Consider the following 15414-nt stretch of genomic DNA (forward strand, 5'->3'; position numbering starts at 1 on the left):
GAGATGTTTATATGGCTCCGATAGAAACACAAGATCAACCTTCAATTCTCGTACTGTCTGCATGAGCAAATCATGCGCAGCTTCACAGTGATTAATGTTGAGCTGCAGTATCTTCATGTTCGTTTATTTGTCAGCTTCTGGAGTGCTTCCTGGAAGACCGGGCACCGACCAGCGCCAGACCGGTGAGCAGTATCCTGAGAACCAGGTTTTTCCGCACATAAAACACATTTCACCTTATTTGGGCATTGAGCAGCTTGATGACCTGTTTGCCCACATTTGATGCAAAGCCCAGATCGGTTGACCTCGCTTTTACATTGAACAGTAGTGTGTCCAAAGTGCCAGCACTTATAGCATCGTAGTGGAGTCTTCACTGTTCTGATACGGCAATTCACCCAGCCAATTCGTATCTTGCCTCTCTCTCCGAGTATCTTCTGCGCTGTTGCTGCTGGTAATCGTACCAAAGCGGTCTGTGTGCCTCTGTAGGCCGGACGAATTTTAATGACCTCTCCAGGTATTTCGTAGTCATCGCCAGCTGCCTCTTGTAAGGCCTTCTGGACATCGTTCTTGGTTGTTTCGTCGTCAATGTCCCGGATTTCGAGCTGTTCCTCTGGACCTTTACAGATGACGTCGGCTTCTTCTTTCAGGATGCTCTTTATTGTCTTCATTAGAGCTTGTCCTTTGTCTGTTCTCTTCCTGGAGAGCGTAATGAGCATGTTTCCATCATTCGTCTTTTGGACCTTGTCAACTACGTCCCGGGCCTGCTCTTGTGGAACGTAATTTTTAATCCGACGCAGTATCTCAGCATATTTCGCCTTCTCAACAGGTCGGATAATCAAGGCGTCCGGCCTGGTGAATTTTCGCGGTTTTTTCCGCTTAGGCTCCGGCCGAGATTTGTGCGCCGGTTCTTTTGGTAACCGCTCTTTGGCTTGCTTCCTCTTTTCCTTTTTAGACAAGACTGCCTGCCAAGCATTTTCTCGTTTCTTTTCGGTGTTCTGGACTGTCGTTTTCTGCAGCGGGCTGGGTTTTAAGTCCTTCCTTTTCTTGACTTTATTATCGGTGTCTGGAGAAGTTCTTTCTTTTCTCTTCCCAGATGCAGTAAGACTCTTTCCGTTGTCTTCCGAAACTAATCCTCCATTAGCTTCGGCTCCGGTTATCTTTGTCAACTGGGTCACGTCACTGCTTTGGCATTTTTGCTCTGGCGTGGCACGCGGAGATGTTTGGGTAGTTGAAACCATCATCTGCGGTGCTTTGCTGGCCAACTTATATGCCGCAGCAATGGACTTAACCAGTTTTCTGATTTCATGATGCACGTTCTTCTTGTCTTCAATGAAATCAACAAGCTTCTCGATTTTGCCACCGAGCCGCTCCATCGGCGACTGTTGGCCAGTGACGGTCGGTAGTGAATTGATTCTCCCTCTTGGAATAACGGCGGGTGCGATGGGTTTTTCACCCACTGAATGAGCGTCACCCGACTCTCCTTCCACTTCCATTGACACGGTTGTTGTACTCCCTGTAACATTTCCTGACAATAAAGCCATGGGGTCTACTTTGCTGTGCAAACCAGCATCATCTAATTTTTGTCTGTTTTCGAAATTCTGCATACTTTAGTTTTAGTTTTACCAGCGCATCGTACGGAGAGGAGCGGGTTGTCATAACTAGGAACGGGTGTACCCTCGGAGATAATACTCCTACCCCAGTTCCCTGAGGCCCAGTCGACACAGCCAGTCCCGGAATTCACGGACGGACTGGACTCACTCGGTGCGGTGAAGATTCCGATCTCTAGCACTCACTGCGTACTTCCTGATCAAGGCCCGAAGTGGCTGGCTCCAGATCTACTGCTATAACTTACACGTCGGCAGAGCAAGCTCACATCAGTCATAAACTTGCATCGACAACAGACATCGACACAGTCACGAACACTCCCAGTGTGTTATAACAGCGAACAATCTTCTTCTTGGCAGGTCAGATGTTATGACCAACCCATTGTTGGGGAGTTTTGTACACGGGAGCTATTTTATTTCACCCCAACCCTATGCCCCCTAAGGGGCAGGGAGGGCTTCTCCAATCCACACGTGGAGACGCGCCTGTTAGCAGTTTCTCCTCTGCTACAGGGTGTGTGTGTGTGTGTGTGTGTGTGTGTGTGTGTACTTGAGTGCACCCTAATAAATATGTGATGCAATTTCTTTCTGGCCATGGTTCTTTTAGGGACAGACTGCAGAAATTCAGCCTGGTAGATTCTGGGATGTGTCCTCAGTATGGACAATTGGACAACACCTAAATGTTCTTTATGAGTGCTCGAAGTACGAGTTAATGCATATAAAGACCATCTGTCAGATTGATCATATCAGGTCAGCATTGGATTTCTGTAAACTGGAGAAGCCAGGCCGAATGGCAATAGTAGAGAGTTTTATAGTGTACTTAGCAAAGGAAAGAATTGCTGAGGGGATCTAGAGCTCTGCTTGGATTTCTCTTTTATTCTGTTTTTTTTTTTCATGTTTTGTTTTATAAATTATGTTTTTGCTGTTCTTGTCCTTTGTTTTGTTTCATTGTTACTGTGTTGTTAATGTTTTGTGTAATATTTTTATGTTTCATATTGTGTGTTGAACTCACTTTTACCTTCTACGGGTAGGTAGTTAGGTACCTTTGTTTAGTTAGGTATTTTCAGTCTTGCTTAAGACTTGGTGAGATTATTTTGTTTTGAGTTCATTAAATAGTAGTACACCGAAGGGGATGTCACTCATGGCATTCGCATCCTAACCAACTGAGCTGACCATTGTAATGATACTGCTTCAAACCTTAAAAAGCTAACAACAAAGTTATAATACTTTCCTGGCATTGGTTATTTATTTATTCTTATATAATGGAAACATAATTATAAATCAAATAATTTTAAATCAAAAGTATTTGTTAAAAACACAATATATGATTTAATTAATATTTATAGGTTAGCGGACTTCCTGTAAGAAATGGTGATCAGCATGCAGCAGAAATTGCATCAATGTCACTTCATTTACTTGAAGCTGTTAAAAGATTTCAAATTCGTCACCGTCCTTCTGATAACTTAATGCTTCGAATCGGAATACATTCAGGTAATTTGAAAAGTTTAAAACTGTTATATTTTCACAAATAATTTTCACACTAAATTATAACACTTGTTTATTTATCTTTCTACTTGTATCAATGCTTTTAGGAAGATCAACGTTACACATCACATAAAAACTTCAAACCTCAAAGCAATATTATTAGTTACTTGATATTTTTGTCTTGAAGCTAGCTTCAGCTACAATTTGTAATGGCTACTTCACTCTATTACAACCAAAAAATTCTATATTTAAATGGATCTATATGTTTAGTGACATGATGCAATAACATTTATTAGATTAATAACAAAAACTAATTAATTTTTTATAATATTTGATATAAATTTCCAATTCAATGCAATATTTAGTAAACTTAGATTTTAATACTTTACTTATATATGAAATTAATCAGTTATTCTTTGACTTATTAAATTGTTATTTAAGTTACTTCTATAAATCAAATTGTTTCTATTTAGTCTTTATAATTAATATTTGGTACAGTAATCATAATTACATAAAAAATAAATTAAATAATGCAGAAATAGCTTTTGTTATAGAATTTTTTTTTAGTCAACATTCGTTCAACTGATTTGATGATATTTTCTACTCTTTCTGTTCTGTTCTAATTTCTTAATCTAATGTAATTATATTGGATTAAAACCCAGTTTAGTTTTACTTATTCCAGTCTTATCATTGTCACAGTATTATCCTCTGCATGTCTCTCTTACCAGATTAATTAAATCATGATTTCTTAAAATAAAGTCAACAGTGGCGGCTCATGTATAGGCACTGTGGAACTGCAGCACTCCCTATTTCCAATTGATATTATCGATAACATTTAATATAATGAATCCTTTTTCTTTAATTGTTTCTTTATAATTGTGTAATATATAATCCTTAAGCTTAATGCCAATAGCCACCTCCCAGTTTATGCAAAAGATACAAAAGTCTTTCTATGGAACTGTGCGCTTCACAGTTCCAGCATCATGATGTTTGGCTTTTGTGCACATGTGCATATAGGAAGCCGCACACGAGACTGCTAAGGAGAGAGAGCACAGTCGCTCCCGCAGTGCAGACCCCAGCATGCTGGTGGAAGGTAGTTAATTTTTTACTCCACGTGTATGGAACGTTCCTTGTTTAGTTTTCTTCATTTTCTACTGTTATTATTCCCACCTAATTCATACATAAATTGCATATAAATTTTTTTCTTACATTTTAATTCAATTTTCAATAAAATTTTAAACATTATGTTCAATCTTTTTTATTCACTATTATCATATGTAGTGTTGTTGCCATTGACATGGATGAATTCTAAAAATTGAACTTAGATGCAAGGACTTTTTGCATCATAATTATTTTTTACAAATTTTTTTTGTACATATTTCATTCACTAATAATTGTTTTGAAGTGTGGCTACAAATCTGTCCAAAGTTCTGAGTAATGGAATGAAATTTGTACTGTTGTGTACAATTTAATCATGCTGCTAGAATTCTCCGAGTTGATAGCATTTCTTTTCATAAAAGTATATTTATTTAAGTATAATGAAAACAAAATAGTTTTAATGATCTGTAGATATCTAGTTTTAATCTTTCTGTTATATTTTATCAAAATGTTTGTTCTAAGTAAACTGCAACCTTTCCTTCAATCACTTTAATAATAAAATAATAATTATATCATACATTAAAATGTAAAAACAAATTGAAGGAATACAAAAGTAATTGATGGGAGGGTCTACCTAACAGTATGTAAACTATTTTTTCCCTGGTAACTTTAATAATTAACTTTATACAATAAGAAAAACTATTGTTTTCCATGTATAACAACAACTTATATTAAAATGTATGACTAAATATGTTTTAAAGAAAAATTTAGTTGTAGATTACCATTTTTCACTACTTCTGTAAAAGTAGATTATCTACCTTTCAGGTTTTACCTATTTTCTTCTTTCATAAAAGATTAATAATTCTTAATTAATATAAATAAATAAAAAGTATTTTTTTGCTTAAGGTTATTAAATAAATGATTTATTGTAAATGATGTTATTTTTTATTTATTATGCATGGAAGTGGTAATAGAAAGCCATACATAAAATGTATACCAATGTGTCATAATCTTTTACTATGTATTGGCAATATCTAATCTTTTAAAAACTTTTCTGAAGGAGACAAACATGATATTTTCGAAGAGAATTTCATAATGAATATTTAAATGTACATGTTTCTCTGCTGTTGTTATTAAATAATAGCTTTTCCATGAAATTGTTTTACTTTCAGGGCCAGTTTGTGCTGGTGTTGTGGGTTTAAAAATGCCAAGGTACTGTTTATTTGGTGATACTGTAAATACAGCAAGCAGGATGGAATCTACTGGCTTGGGTAAAAATATTTAAACTATATACATTGTCAGGGCTGGATTTACATGTTTTGCACCCATGGGCCCAGGCCATCCCTGCACCCACCCCACAATCTACCCCATCACTCCCCCTCAGATATCCTCCTCTTGGATCCAGTTTTTAACTAACACTATTCAAACTAACCTAATAAATCACCTTCATAAATCACATAAGTTTATAATCATTTTCTTTCAAAATTTTAAAACAACAATGACAAGTTATACACCAATACATCCTACAGCGCACTTACTATGTTAACTTTTTTACTTTACTACTGCTATTACAAAGGTGAAAATCAACCTTTCAAAATACGGTGTAAAAGGTATTAACAGATAACAACAATTTTCAAGTATAATATGAGGTGCGACAATAAAGTAATGAGGCTGATTTTTCTTTGCAAGATGTGGCAACCCTGCAGCTTGCGTAGGCACACCATCTTTGACCTTGGTCTATAAGCTACTTCTAGTCCAAGCGGCACATTGATGCAACTGCTCAGTCGTGAGTTGTGCTGTAATAAGTGAACACGTGTTTGTGTCTCTCATCACAGAAATGAAACCGCAAAATATTGTGCAACTGTATGCCATTTCTTTTTGCGTTAAAATGGGTGAAAACGCGACGACAACTTATGGTAAGCTTCAGAAGGCTTTTGGAGAGGAGGTTATGTCAAGAGCTCAAGTTTTTCGGTGGCATAAAATTTTTAGTGAAGGCAGAACAAATGTTGAAGTTGAAGACAGCAGTGGACGACCATACACCTCACGGACAGATGTCAACTTGACCAGGGTGCGTGAAATCGTACGATCAGATCGAAGATTATCCGTGAAAATGATTGCAGAAGAACTCAACATCAATCGAGAAACGGTTCATCAAATATTAACTGAAGATCTTGGTATAAGAAAGATTTGTGCAAAAATGGTCCCCAAAAATCTCACACAACAGCGAGAAACACGGAAAAATGTAGCAGATGATCTGTTAGAGTAAACGGAAATCAATCCAGATTTGTTGAGCCGTGTTATCACTGGTGATGAAGGTTGGTTTTTTCAATACGATCCAGAGAAAAAATGCCAAAGTTCACGATGGTGCTCAAAGAGATCACTCAGACCAAAAAAAGCTCGCATGTCAAAGTCAAAAGTGAAATGCATGCTTGTGTGTTTCTTCGATTCCAAGGGAATTGTTCATAAAGAGTGGGTGCCTCCTGGACAAACAGTTAACCAATATTTCTACAAAGAAATATTAGAAAGACTTCGTAAACGAGTTCTTCATGTCCGTGCCAACATTGCTGATAATTGGATTCACGATAATGTGCCATCCCATACTGCTCTGTCAGTACAACAATTTTTAACCTCAAAACAAATTTCAGTACTACCACAGCCACCTTATTCACCAGATATCGCTCCGTGCGACTTTTTTCTATTTCCAAGAGTCAAAATGGCGGTCAAGGGATACCATTTTCAAACAACACAAGATGTCCAAAAAGCTGTGACGAGGGTCTTGGAGGATATTACAGAAGATGAGTTCCAGAAATGTTACCATCAATGGCATAAGCCCTGGAATAAGTGTGTGCAATCAGAGGGGAACTACTTTGAAGGAGACAACACTAAACATGACTAAAACGGTAAGCAACATTTTTTTTCACATCAGTCTCATTACTTTATTGTCGCACCTTGTATACAGGCTGTATTACCTAAAAAGCTAACTTTCATATGTGAAATTTCTAAAGCAAGTGAAACTGTACTACATCAAAATTACTTACGTCTTTCTTTGATATGAGCAAAATCAATAATAAAATCATGTTTCTTGGTCAAGTCTTTTTTGATTGCTAAAACAGCAAGTTGAACTCCTCTGAGTAAGAGTAGTTCTCAAATAACTTTTTATTCTTTACAGTGTGGAAAATGATCTTTCAGCTGCACAGTCTGTTGGTATACATAAATACATTTTAAGACAAATACTTATGTTAGGATATAAGTCCTAATGATTTTTCTTTATTAGAAATCTGTCAAGTTGCGATAGTGATATTTCTTCAGTATTGTCATTGTCTAGTCTATCTTGAGTTAAAAGGCCTTTAAAATGAAGGCACTCTACACCAAATGTAGAGTCTTCAATATCAGTTACATAAATTTTCTGCAAAGCAGACCTGCTGTGGTGATTTCCTTGGCATTCAAGTTGCTTAAATTTGTTAAGAAGGAGAATCTGTTGGGAAACTCATTATAGACAGTGATTTTCTCATTCAACTCAGAAAGCAGCTTATTAATGACGTGTGTTTTCCTCTTTTCCTTCTCTCCTGATTCAGATGAGTCAGATTCATCAAAGAACTACTTCCTTTTCTTGATCTTCTACACATTCACCATTGAATCCAGTTTCAAGAACAGTTTGAAAAATATTTAGTCTTTTTTCACCAGCCATCTTATAAAAGTTAAACAAACCTTTCAGTTCATCCACAAATGCAATCAGAGATTTGTACATCATAACTGTAGCTACATTCATATGGTGTCATTGTTTCTTTTCACTAACAGACTTAAATTTATTGAGAACATCACCCCATAAGACTGCCATAAATGAAGTTTCAGTACAAACAAGATTTCTTAAAAACCTTTTGACTTTTGTCTTTTTTTTTTCATTTTAATCTTGGCTTTGTTAGTCATACTTTTGGGAGCATTTGCATTTCCTCAAAACCTCTGTTGAGGCTTTTGCATGCCACTTCCCTGGCCAACCATCTTGTTATGCTCAGTGATTTTATGGAGAAATTCTTACCACCAGATTTGGAAAATGATTCTAGCATGTTTGATCATTGTGGTTGATGAAAAAAAATTGTAGAGGCCTTGTAACAAGTCAAAGAATAATCTAGAAAGATTACAGCATTTTGCCACATAGATCCCACCACAATAAAAGGGAATGGGCAGAACACAGCACATAAAATATCAATGGATTTCCATTGTGTTATCAAATGACTGTCTGCACCAATTCTGAATGTATAAGCCATGAGTCTTAAGGAATTCAAAAACTGATCAACAAGTTCTTTTCCTGTACAACCTTGGATTTTAAAAAAAATTACAAAGTATTTTTCAGGATTGGACTAATTTAGATACCTTAGCGTGAAAGATGGTGTAAAGGTCATTATGTGTAACATTAGGAGTTGAATCAACAACCACTAAAAAGTATTTTGAGGTTTTCACTTCATTTAAGATACTCTCTATAAAACTTTTACACATTATCTCAATCAACTCATCACAAATTGTAGATGAAAGTTAAGATGATTTACCTTGACCATGCTTATCAATGTGGGCTTTTAAAAAAGGATCAAACTCTGCATTCAGTTCTAGGCACTTCATGTAATTTCCATTATTAGTGGAACCAAACAGTTCACTTCTCTCTGAAGGAAGACCATGTATTGCTAGCTTCTTGATTATGGCAACCACTCTTTGAAACCCACCCCTCCAGTATTTTACTTCTTCAATTTGAGTTTGTAACTGGTTATCAATTTTCCCCAATTCAATAGCTCTCTGTTTGTGCATTAACACAATATCGAGGTGAGCATGTGAGTTCTCCTGTTCTGTGTTAGTGGTAAACTGTTACCATTATTTAATTTATCAAATTAAATCAGTTAATTAATTAAATTAATTTGTTACAACTAATATAATTTACCATTTAGCGGTGCCAACCACTAAATCAACTTTCACTGAATTGTCTTGAAGTTAAACAAAACAGTTTGCAGGGGTCACAAAAACAAAGATACCTGGCTGGAGGAATAAACTAGGTAATCCCTGTTTACCAGATCTCCATTAGCAAGTTTTCTATCAAACAACGCTTTATTAAAAAGTTTGTTTTTATATGGTACACTCTTTTGGATTGTTCAAAGCCACCATTTTTATTTTTGTTGAAACCATTTTTAACAAAATATCTCTTGTTGTGTCTTTAATTTTCTACAATACTGGTTCATTACTTGGCTTCAAGTTAACAGTAATACTAATAGTAGGAGTATCAGGTTTTAAAAGGATGTCTTCATTTTCTTCAACATCAGATTCAATTTTATTTGGACCTCCAATTCAGTTGACAATGACACAAGACTAGCCTGATCACTAACTTGGACCTCTTGTTCAGTAGTAGGCATAACAGGATCAACAAAATTTGTTTCAACTATATATGTTTCTTCATCAACTTTGTGAGAAGGTAATAAATCAGATTGATAAAAAGTTTATCCTATACTAGGATTACTTTTAAAAAGATAATTTAATTTTACTGTTTCACTTGTTATTTCATTCGCTGATTTTTCCTCTCGCACGTTAATTTTCAGTATTTTGCACCACAAAGCCTTTTGCATCCAACCACACAATTTTTTTTTCTTAATAACATAACCAAACTTAACTTTAAACCAAAAGTATATTAAATAAATGAACTGAGTATTTACAAAATATATGCACCAGAATATACTAGGAATACTATTTGAACTGAAGCAAGTTACATTTTTAAAAAATGTTAAATTTTACAAACAACAACTTTCACTGAAACAGCAGAATAATGAAAAACTCGTAATGATGCAACAAGACACCAGTAACCTAACAGTCAGCTTCAGGAGACAACAGACTTCAGCGTTCCCAACTGCCAGCAGTAAGCATTCTGGTTGGTCAAGATGCTCAGCTTGTCAAATGTAAGCCCTGAGGCTTGAAGTGGTGTGCCACCACTTCGCCTCGAAGTGGTATGCCACGTGTGTGAAATAGCATCATCCTCTGTGTACAGCACCGTGCTGACCACGCATTACATTGCCTCCTGCCACTCTCTTCGATAGATGTATGTACCGTAAGTATAACAGATCATTCACTTATTGACTTCACATGCTTACTGGTAAATGTCAACACTGTGCTACAACTGATCTGCTACAATTATCGTGCTTTAGACTACTCTTAAAAGGACGTACTTTTCATATTTTATGTTGTCAATAGTAAATATATGTAAAATTTATTTTTTGAAAGAAAATTCACATTTTTACCCACATTTACTACCCATGTGGCCCATCTCTAAATCCAACCATGTATATTGTATTTAATACTTATGTTTATTTTGTTCAATTTTTTAAAATAAAATATTATTAATAGAACAGTTCACTTAAATCTTGCAAAATTAACATTTATCATCAATCTGGAGCATTAAATCATTAACCTTGACCTTTAATCCGATTTTTTTGCAGATTTTAATGAAAATATTGATCCTAAACATGATGTAATCACTTAATTTTTAGATTATTTAGAAAATAGTGGTTGTTTAATACAAAAACCTCAACTTGAAGTGTAAGCCAAGATTTTTTTTTTATCAAAAATATAATAAAAGAAAAATAGTATTGGTTGACTTCTGTAGCAGAGCTATAGAAAAAATTGTTTTACTAGTTACCACGTTAGTAAAATACCAGCAAAATGCATAACTTTCCTAACAGATCAGGGGAAGTTATGAAACTCCCCATAACTTTCCAAGTCGCTTTGCCTTTCCAAGGACTTTGTGCTCTCAATGGACTACTACTTAGAAGGAAAAATATTAATAAGCTCCTAGCTTATTAACCAATCTACCCATTAAGGAACCATGAGACAAACAAAGCCCCCTCAGGAGATAAATTCAAGGCTTCCTTCAGGCAGTAGATGCCTATCTATTCCACAATCTTTGAGGAGATCAGATGTATTTTTATTCAGGATGGAAGCAGCACATTACTGCCTCAAGATTTTATTTTGAACATATATATAATACAATCAATATATAATCAAAATTTCCTTATCCTCCAGAAATTATAGAGCCATTCCACAGCAACACTTACCCATTCCAGGAATCAGTCAGACCACCATTGGAGATTTGGCTGAATTTATAAGTACTCGAATATTTACTTTTAATAAATTACACTATAGACAAAAAACAATTTTTTAATGTTTCAAGTGTGATACCATTTTTTGAATTGCTTTTTTTTTGTACATTACAGATCTGTATATACAACTTTTCTATTACCCTTAGTTTTAAATAAATTACGCTTCAAAAAAAATTAAGGGAAATATAGTTAAAATCTGTAAAATTTATAATTTTGCATGGCCATACCTGTGTGTGGCCTCAGGCCTCAGACACATCCCAAATTAATGTCCAACAATAATCGGCTAGCATGTTTGTATTCCATTTCCCTTTATACTGGCTTTCCATCACCAAAATGTCTTGGTGAAAACGTTGACTGTGTTCATCACTTACATCTCTGTGGTTGTCGGGAAAAACACCAGATGTGAGTGGAGGAAATGTATTTTCAAAGACATATTACATCCCATAGCTCTGTATGAAGTAAGAAGTTGAGTAACAATATCATGGTAATTGTCAGATTTCTGTTTGCAGAGAAATTTTTTGCAAATGTCTTTAAATGATGCCCAAGCTGCATTTTCTACATTATTTAACTTTGAGTTAAATACATAATCTTTGACCAGCTCTCTTATTTGAGAACCAACAAATATTCCTTCTTTAATCTTTCCTTCACTTACATTCGGAAATTTCTGCCTGATGTACAAAAATCCCTGACTAATTTTTCTTCATTGCTTTTACAAAATTTTTCATTAGTTCTAGCTTGATATGAAGAGGGGGTAAAATATTTTTTTGGGTTCAACTAAGGGCTCATGAATAATATTTTTCCCATTTGGAGTTGTCTCATTTCTTCCACTCTTTGTTAACATAATGTTTATCCCTAGCTCGGCTATCTCATTCGCAAAGAAAGCACATGTACTTAGTATAGTCAAACTGCATGCCTAACAAAATAGCTATAACTTTCAAATCACCACATACGTTCCAGCTATGTTTTTTATAATTTATTTTTTCAAGAACATCTTTCATCACATCGTTTGTCTCTTTCGGATTAATACCACAAGCGATTGGTATCGAAGGATATTTATTACCATTGTTTAGTATAACCACTTTTAAACTATAATTGGACGAATCTATGAAAAGGCACCAGTCCTCAGGTTTATAAACTTGTCCTAAGTCCAACATAAGCTCATGAATATTTTTGCAATAAACAAAATTATTTTCATCAATAAAGTACTGACAAAGTTCTTTTTGTTGGCTTTGAAAGCCCAAAATTTTAATATATTTTTTAAGTAAATTCCAACTTTGCAGTCTTGATCCTAACAGTTCAGTTTGATTTTCTGATAAATTTAAATCCCTAACCAAGTCATTTAATTCACCCTGTGATTTAAGATGTGGCTTATTGGAAGATGATTCAAAATCATAATCATTGTTGTCTTCTTCAGTACTGCCAGATTCTTCATTGCTGGGTTCGAAACATACATTCACAGGTTGCTCAGGAACTGGAATAATTTCACTGTGAGGTACAGGCCTGATTGCAGATTTCAATGAAGGATATTTTACAGTATGTTTATATTTTTTAGAAATTCCAGACGTATTTGTTAAACAAAAGTAAAGTGGTTCACACCAAACCATAGATATACCAAATGGCAAAGCCTTCCATGTATCTTTCAGCCATCCTTTTAAATATAAAGAACAATTAATACATACGATATGAGGAACCCCCACATCTTACCCTGATCACCAATTTTACACTGAAAGTACAAATGATATGCTTTTTTAATTAAAGGTGTAACGTTTTTTCTATTTGGTTTTACGGTAAACTCATAAAGTACATAACAAAAGGCATCCACATCATTTACACAATTTCAAGGCATTATGACTCTGCACTGTTAACAAATTAAGACAGCAATAAGACTGAACAAAATTAATTCATTCCTAAATCCAGTGCTTAATACAAACAACACAGCTGTGTTTTCAGCTACATGTTTTGACCTGCACAGACATGATCAATCTTGTCTATAAAGACTCGCTCTTCAGTATTAGATATGATGTAATAATATGTGACTATGATATGATTTAATTCTTTGTCTAGTATTCTTTATTTATCGTTTTCAAATTATGTTAACAAAGTTAAACAATAAAAAATGAGCAAACAAAAAATATAATATAGGAGCTTAAAATGCTAACTATATATTGAAAAATGAAAAAATTCTTTAATTAAAATTTAAAAATTTTTCAAAAATGGTGAGTGATAGAAAGATTCTGAGTTCATATTCGTTTTCAGAATAAAAAAACAGATTAAAATCATGTATCATCATGTATCCATGCTAGGAAACAAAAATTATGTTTATCAGTGTTAGTTTCAGGTATTGCAGTACATTATTTTTTCACGAACATGATTTTTAATTTATATCTATACACATTTTTTTTTTCTAAAACTAATCTACATCAGTTCATTACGTAACATGATTTGTTATATAATTTATTATATTTTATCATTTTCTAAATATTTTTTTTTTCCTTGATGAATTAATTCACCACAAAACCTTTTGAAAGCTTGTACGTGGGAATATAGAAATGGAATTTTGTAGCATATGAAAAATGACATACCTGATTAGGATTTGAACCTGAGACATTACTATCTCACCATTGAAACCAGCAAATTTTGTTAAATTATATTTAATAATAAAATTAATAATTGCAAATAACATTAATGAATTAATTTTTTCTTGGTCAAATTTGTTTCTACTCTTTGAAGTTTGAGTCATAAAAGTATTACTAAATAATTAAAATTCAGTTTTTTCTTTTCCATGTGGATAAAAATAAATATAATTAATTAGTATAACTTATTTTGTTTCAGCATTAAAAATCCATTGCAGCTCACAGTGTAAATCATTATTAGATAGATTAAAAGGTTATAAATTACTAGAAAGAGGAATGGTCGGTATGAAAGGTAAAGGAGAAGTTTTAACTTATTGGTTATTAGGAGAAAATGCTGAATGGAGAACAAAACGTAATGAAGAAAGAGAAAAAAGACGTGCAGAAGTAAATGCTAGACATTCAAATAAAAAAACAAATAAAATTGTTAATAAAGTAGATTCAAATGGTTATCCACCAGGTTGTCCAAGAAGTTCGTTAAAAAATAAGAGCACAATTATCACAGCGACTAGTCCAAAAAGTAATTTATCAAGGTGTGCTAGCTTAGAATCACCTAAGAAATTAAGATTTGCTAGTAATCATACGTTAGAATTTAATAACTCATATAAGAAATGTAGTAGAGATCCATTATTGGAAGTAATCACAGATAACAGTCCTAGTAAAAGAAAGCCATCATGTTTAACAGATGCTAGTGATTTAATTTGTGATAGTCATTTAAGTGTTTCATGCCCTTGCATTGAAAATATTCCCCCATCACCTCAAGTAGTTACCAAATTATTAAATTTACCAAAGATTGATATTGATAAATCTGCATCTAGTAGTGAACCTGTTCTCTTTACCTCATCTCCTGTTACCTCAGCATCTGGTAGCTTACTTCTTGATCCACTGTTACCATTAAGAAATAATTTCTGTGAAGAACATGAACCATCTAGTGAAGAAGTTAGTGAAGGTATATCTTTATTACATAAAATGGAATCTGGTGATGTTGTAAATTAAATGAAACATTAATTATAACAAAACCTGTTCAATGAAATTCACATCTGATAAAAATAATTATTTTATAATTTATTATTACACTTTAACCTTTTATTGGCTTTAAAAATATTTTATACATCAGTGACTTTTAAACCTTGTTTCTACAGATTAATTAAATAATAATTTAATATTTAAATAATAATTTAATAATAATTTAATTTTTATGTTATAGTTATTATCTTTAGTTATTTCATTCAATATTGTTCTAACTTATTGCAAAACTTTAGTTTATATTAAGTCATATTTATGGGATCACTCTAGAGACCTTTCATGCAAATATATTTTTGGTATAGTCTTTTTTTATAAATATTTAAAAATAATCCACCACATATTCTGTCAGTTTGACTATTTATCTATTAGGTTGTATGTAAACATGACAACTGTCTTGTATGCTGATGTGATCTGCACATTGACAGATCTACCATTATTTGGTATAAAAAA

General features: G+C 33.8%; 1 protein-coding gene across 1 annotated transcript in view; it reads left to right on the forward strand.

Moving 5' to 3' along the window:
- LOC142322689 (guanylate cyclase 32E) overlaps window positions 1–14934 on the forward strand; it is an 857649-nt gene extending 842715 nt beyond the window's left edge. The window contains exons 21-23 of the mRNA XM_075361768.1: window positions 2945–3089; window positions 5354–5452; window positions 14141–14934. Of these exons, the coding sequence (XP_075217883.1) occupies window positions 2945–3089; window positions 5354–5452; window positions 14141–14934 (1038 nt within the window). The remainder of the gene's footprint in view (window positions 1–2944; window positions 3090–5353; window positions 5453–14140) is intronic.
- The last annotated feature ends 480 nt before the right edge of the window (window positions 14935–15414 follow it).

The sequence above is a fragment of the Lycorma delicatula genome, chromosome 4 (assembly GCF_047948215.1).
Source record: "Lycorma delicatula isolate Av1 chromosome 4, ASM4794821v1, whole genome shotgun sequence".
Classification (NCBI taxonomy): domain Eukaryota; kingdom Metazoa; phylum Arthropoda; class Insecta; order Hemiptera; family Fulgoridae; genus Lycorma; species Lycorma delicatula.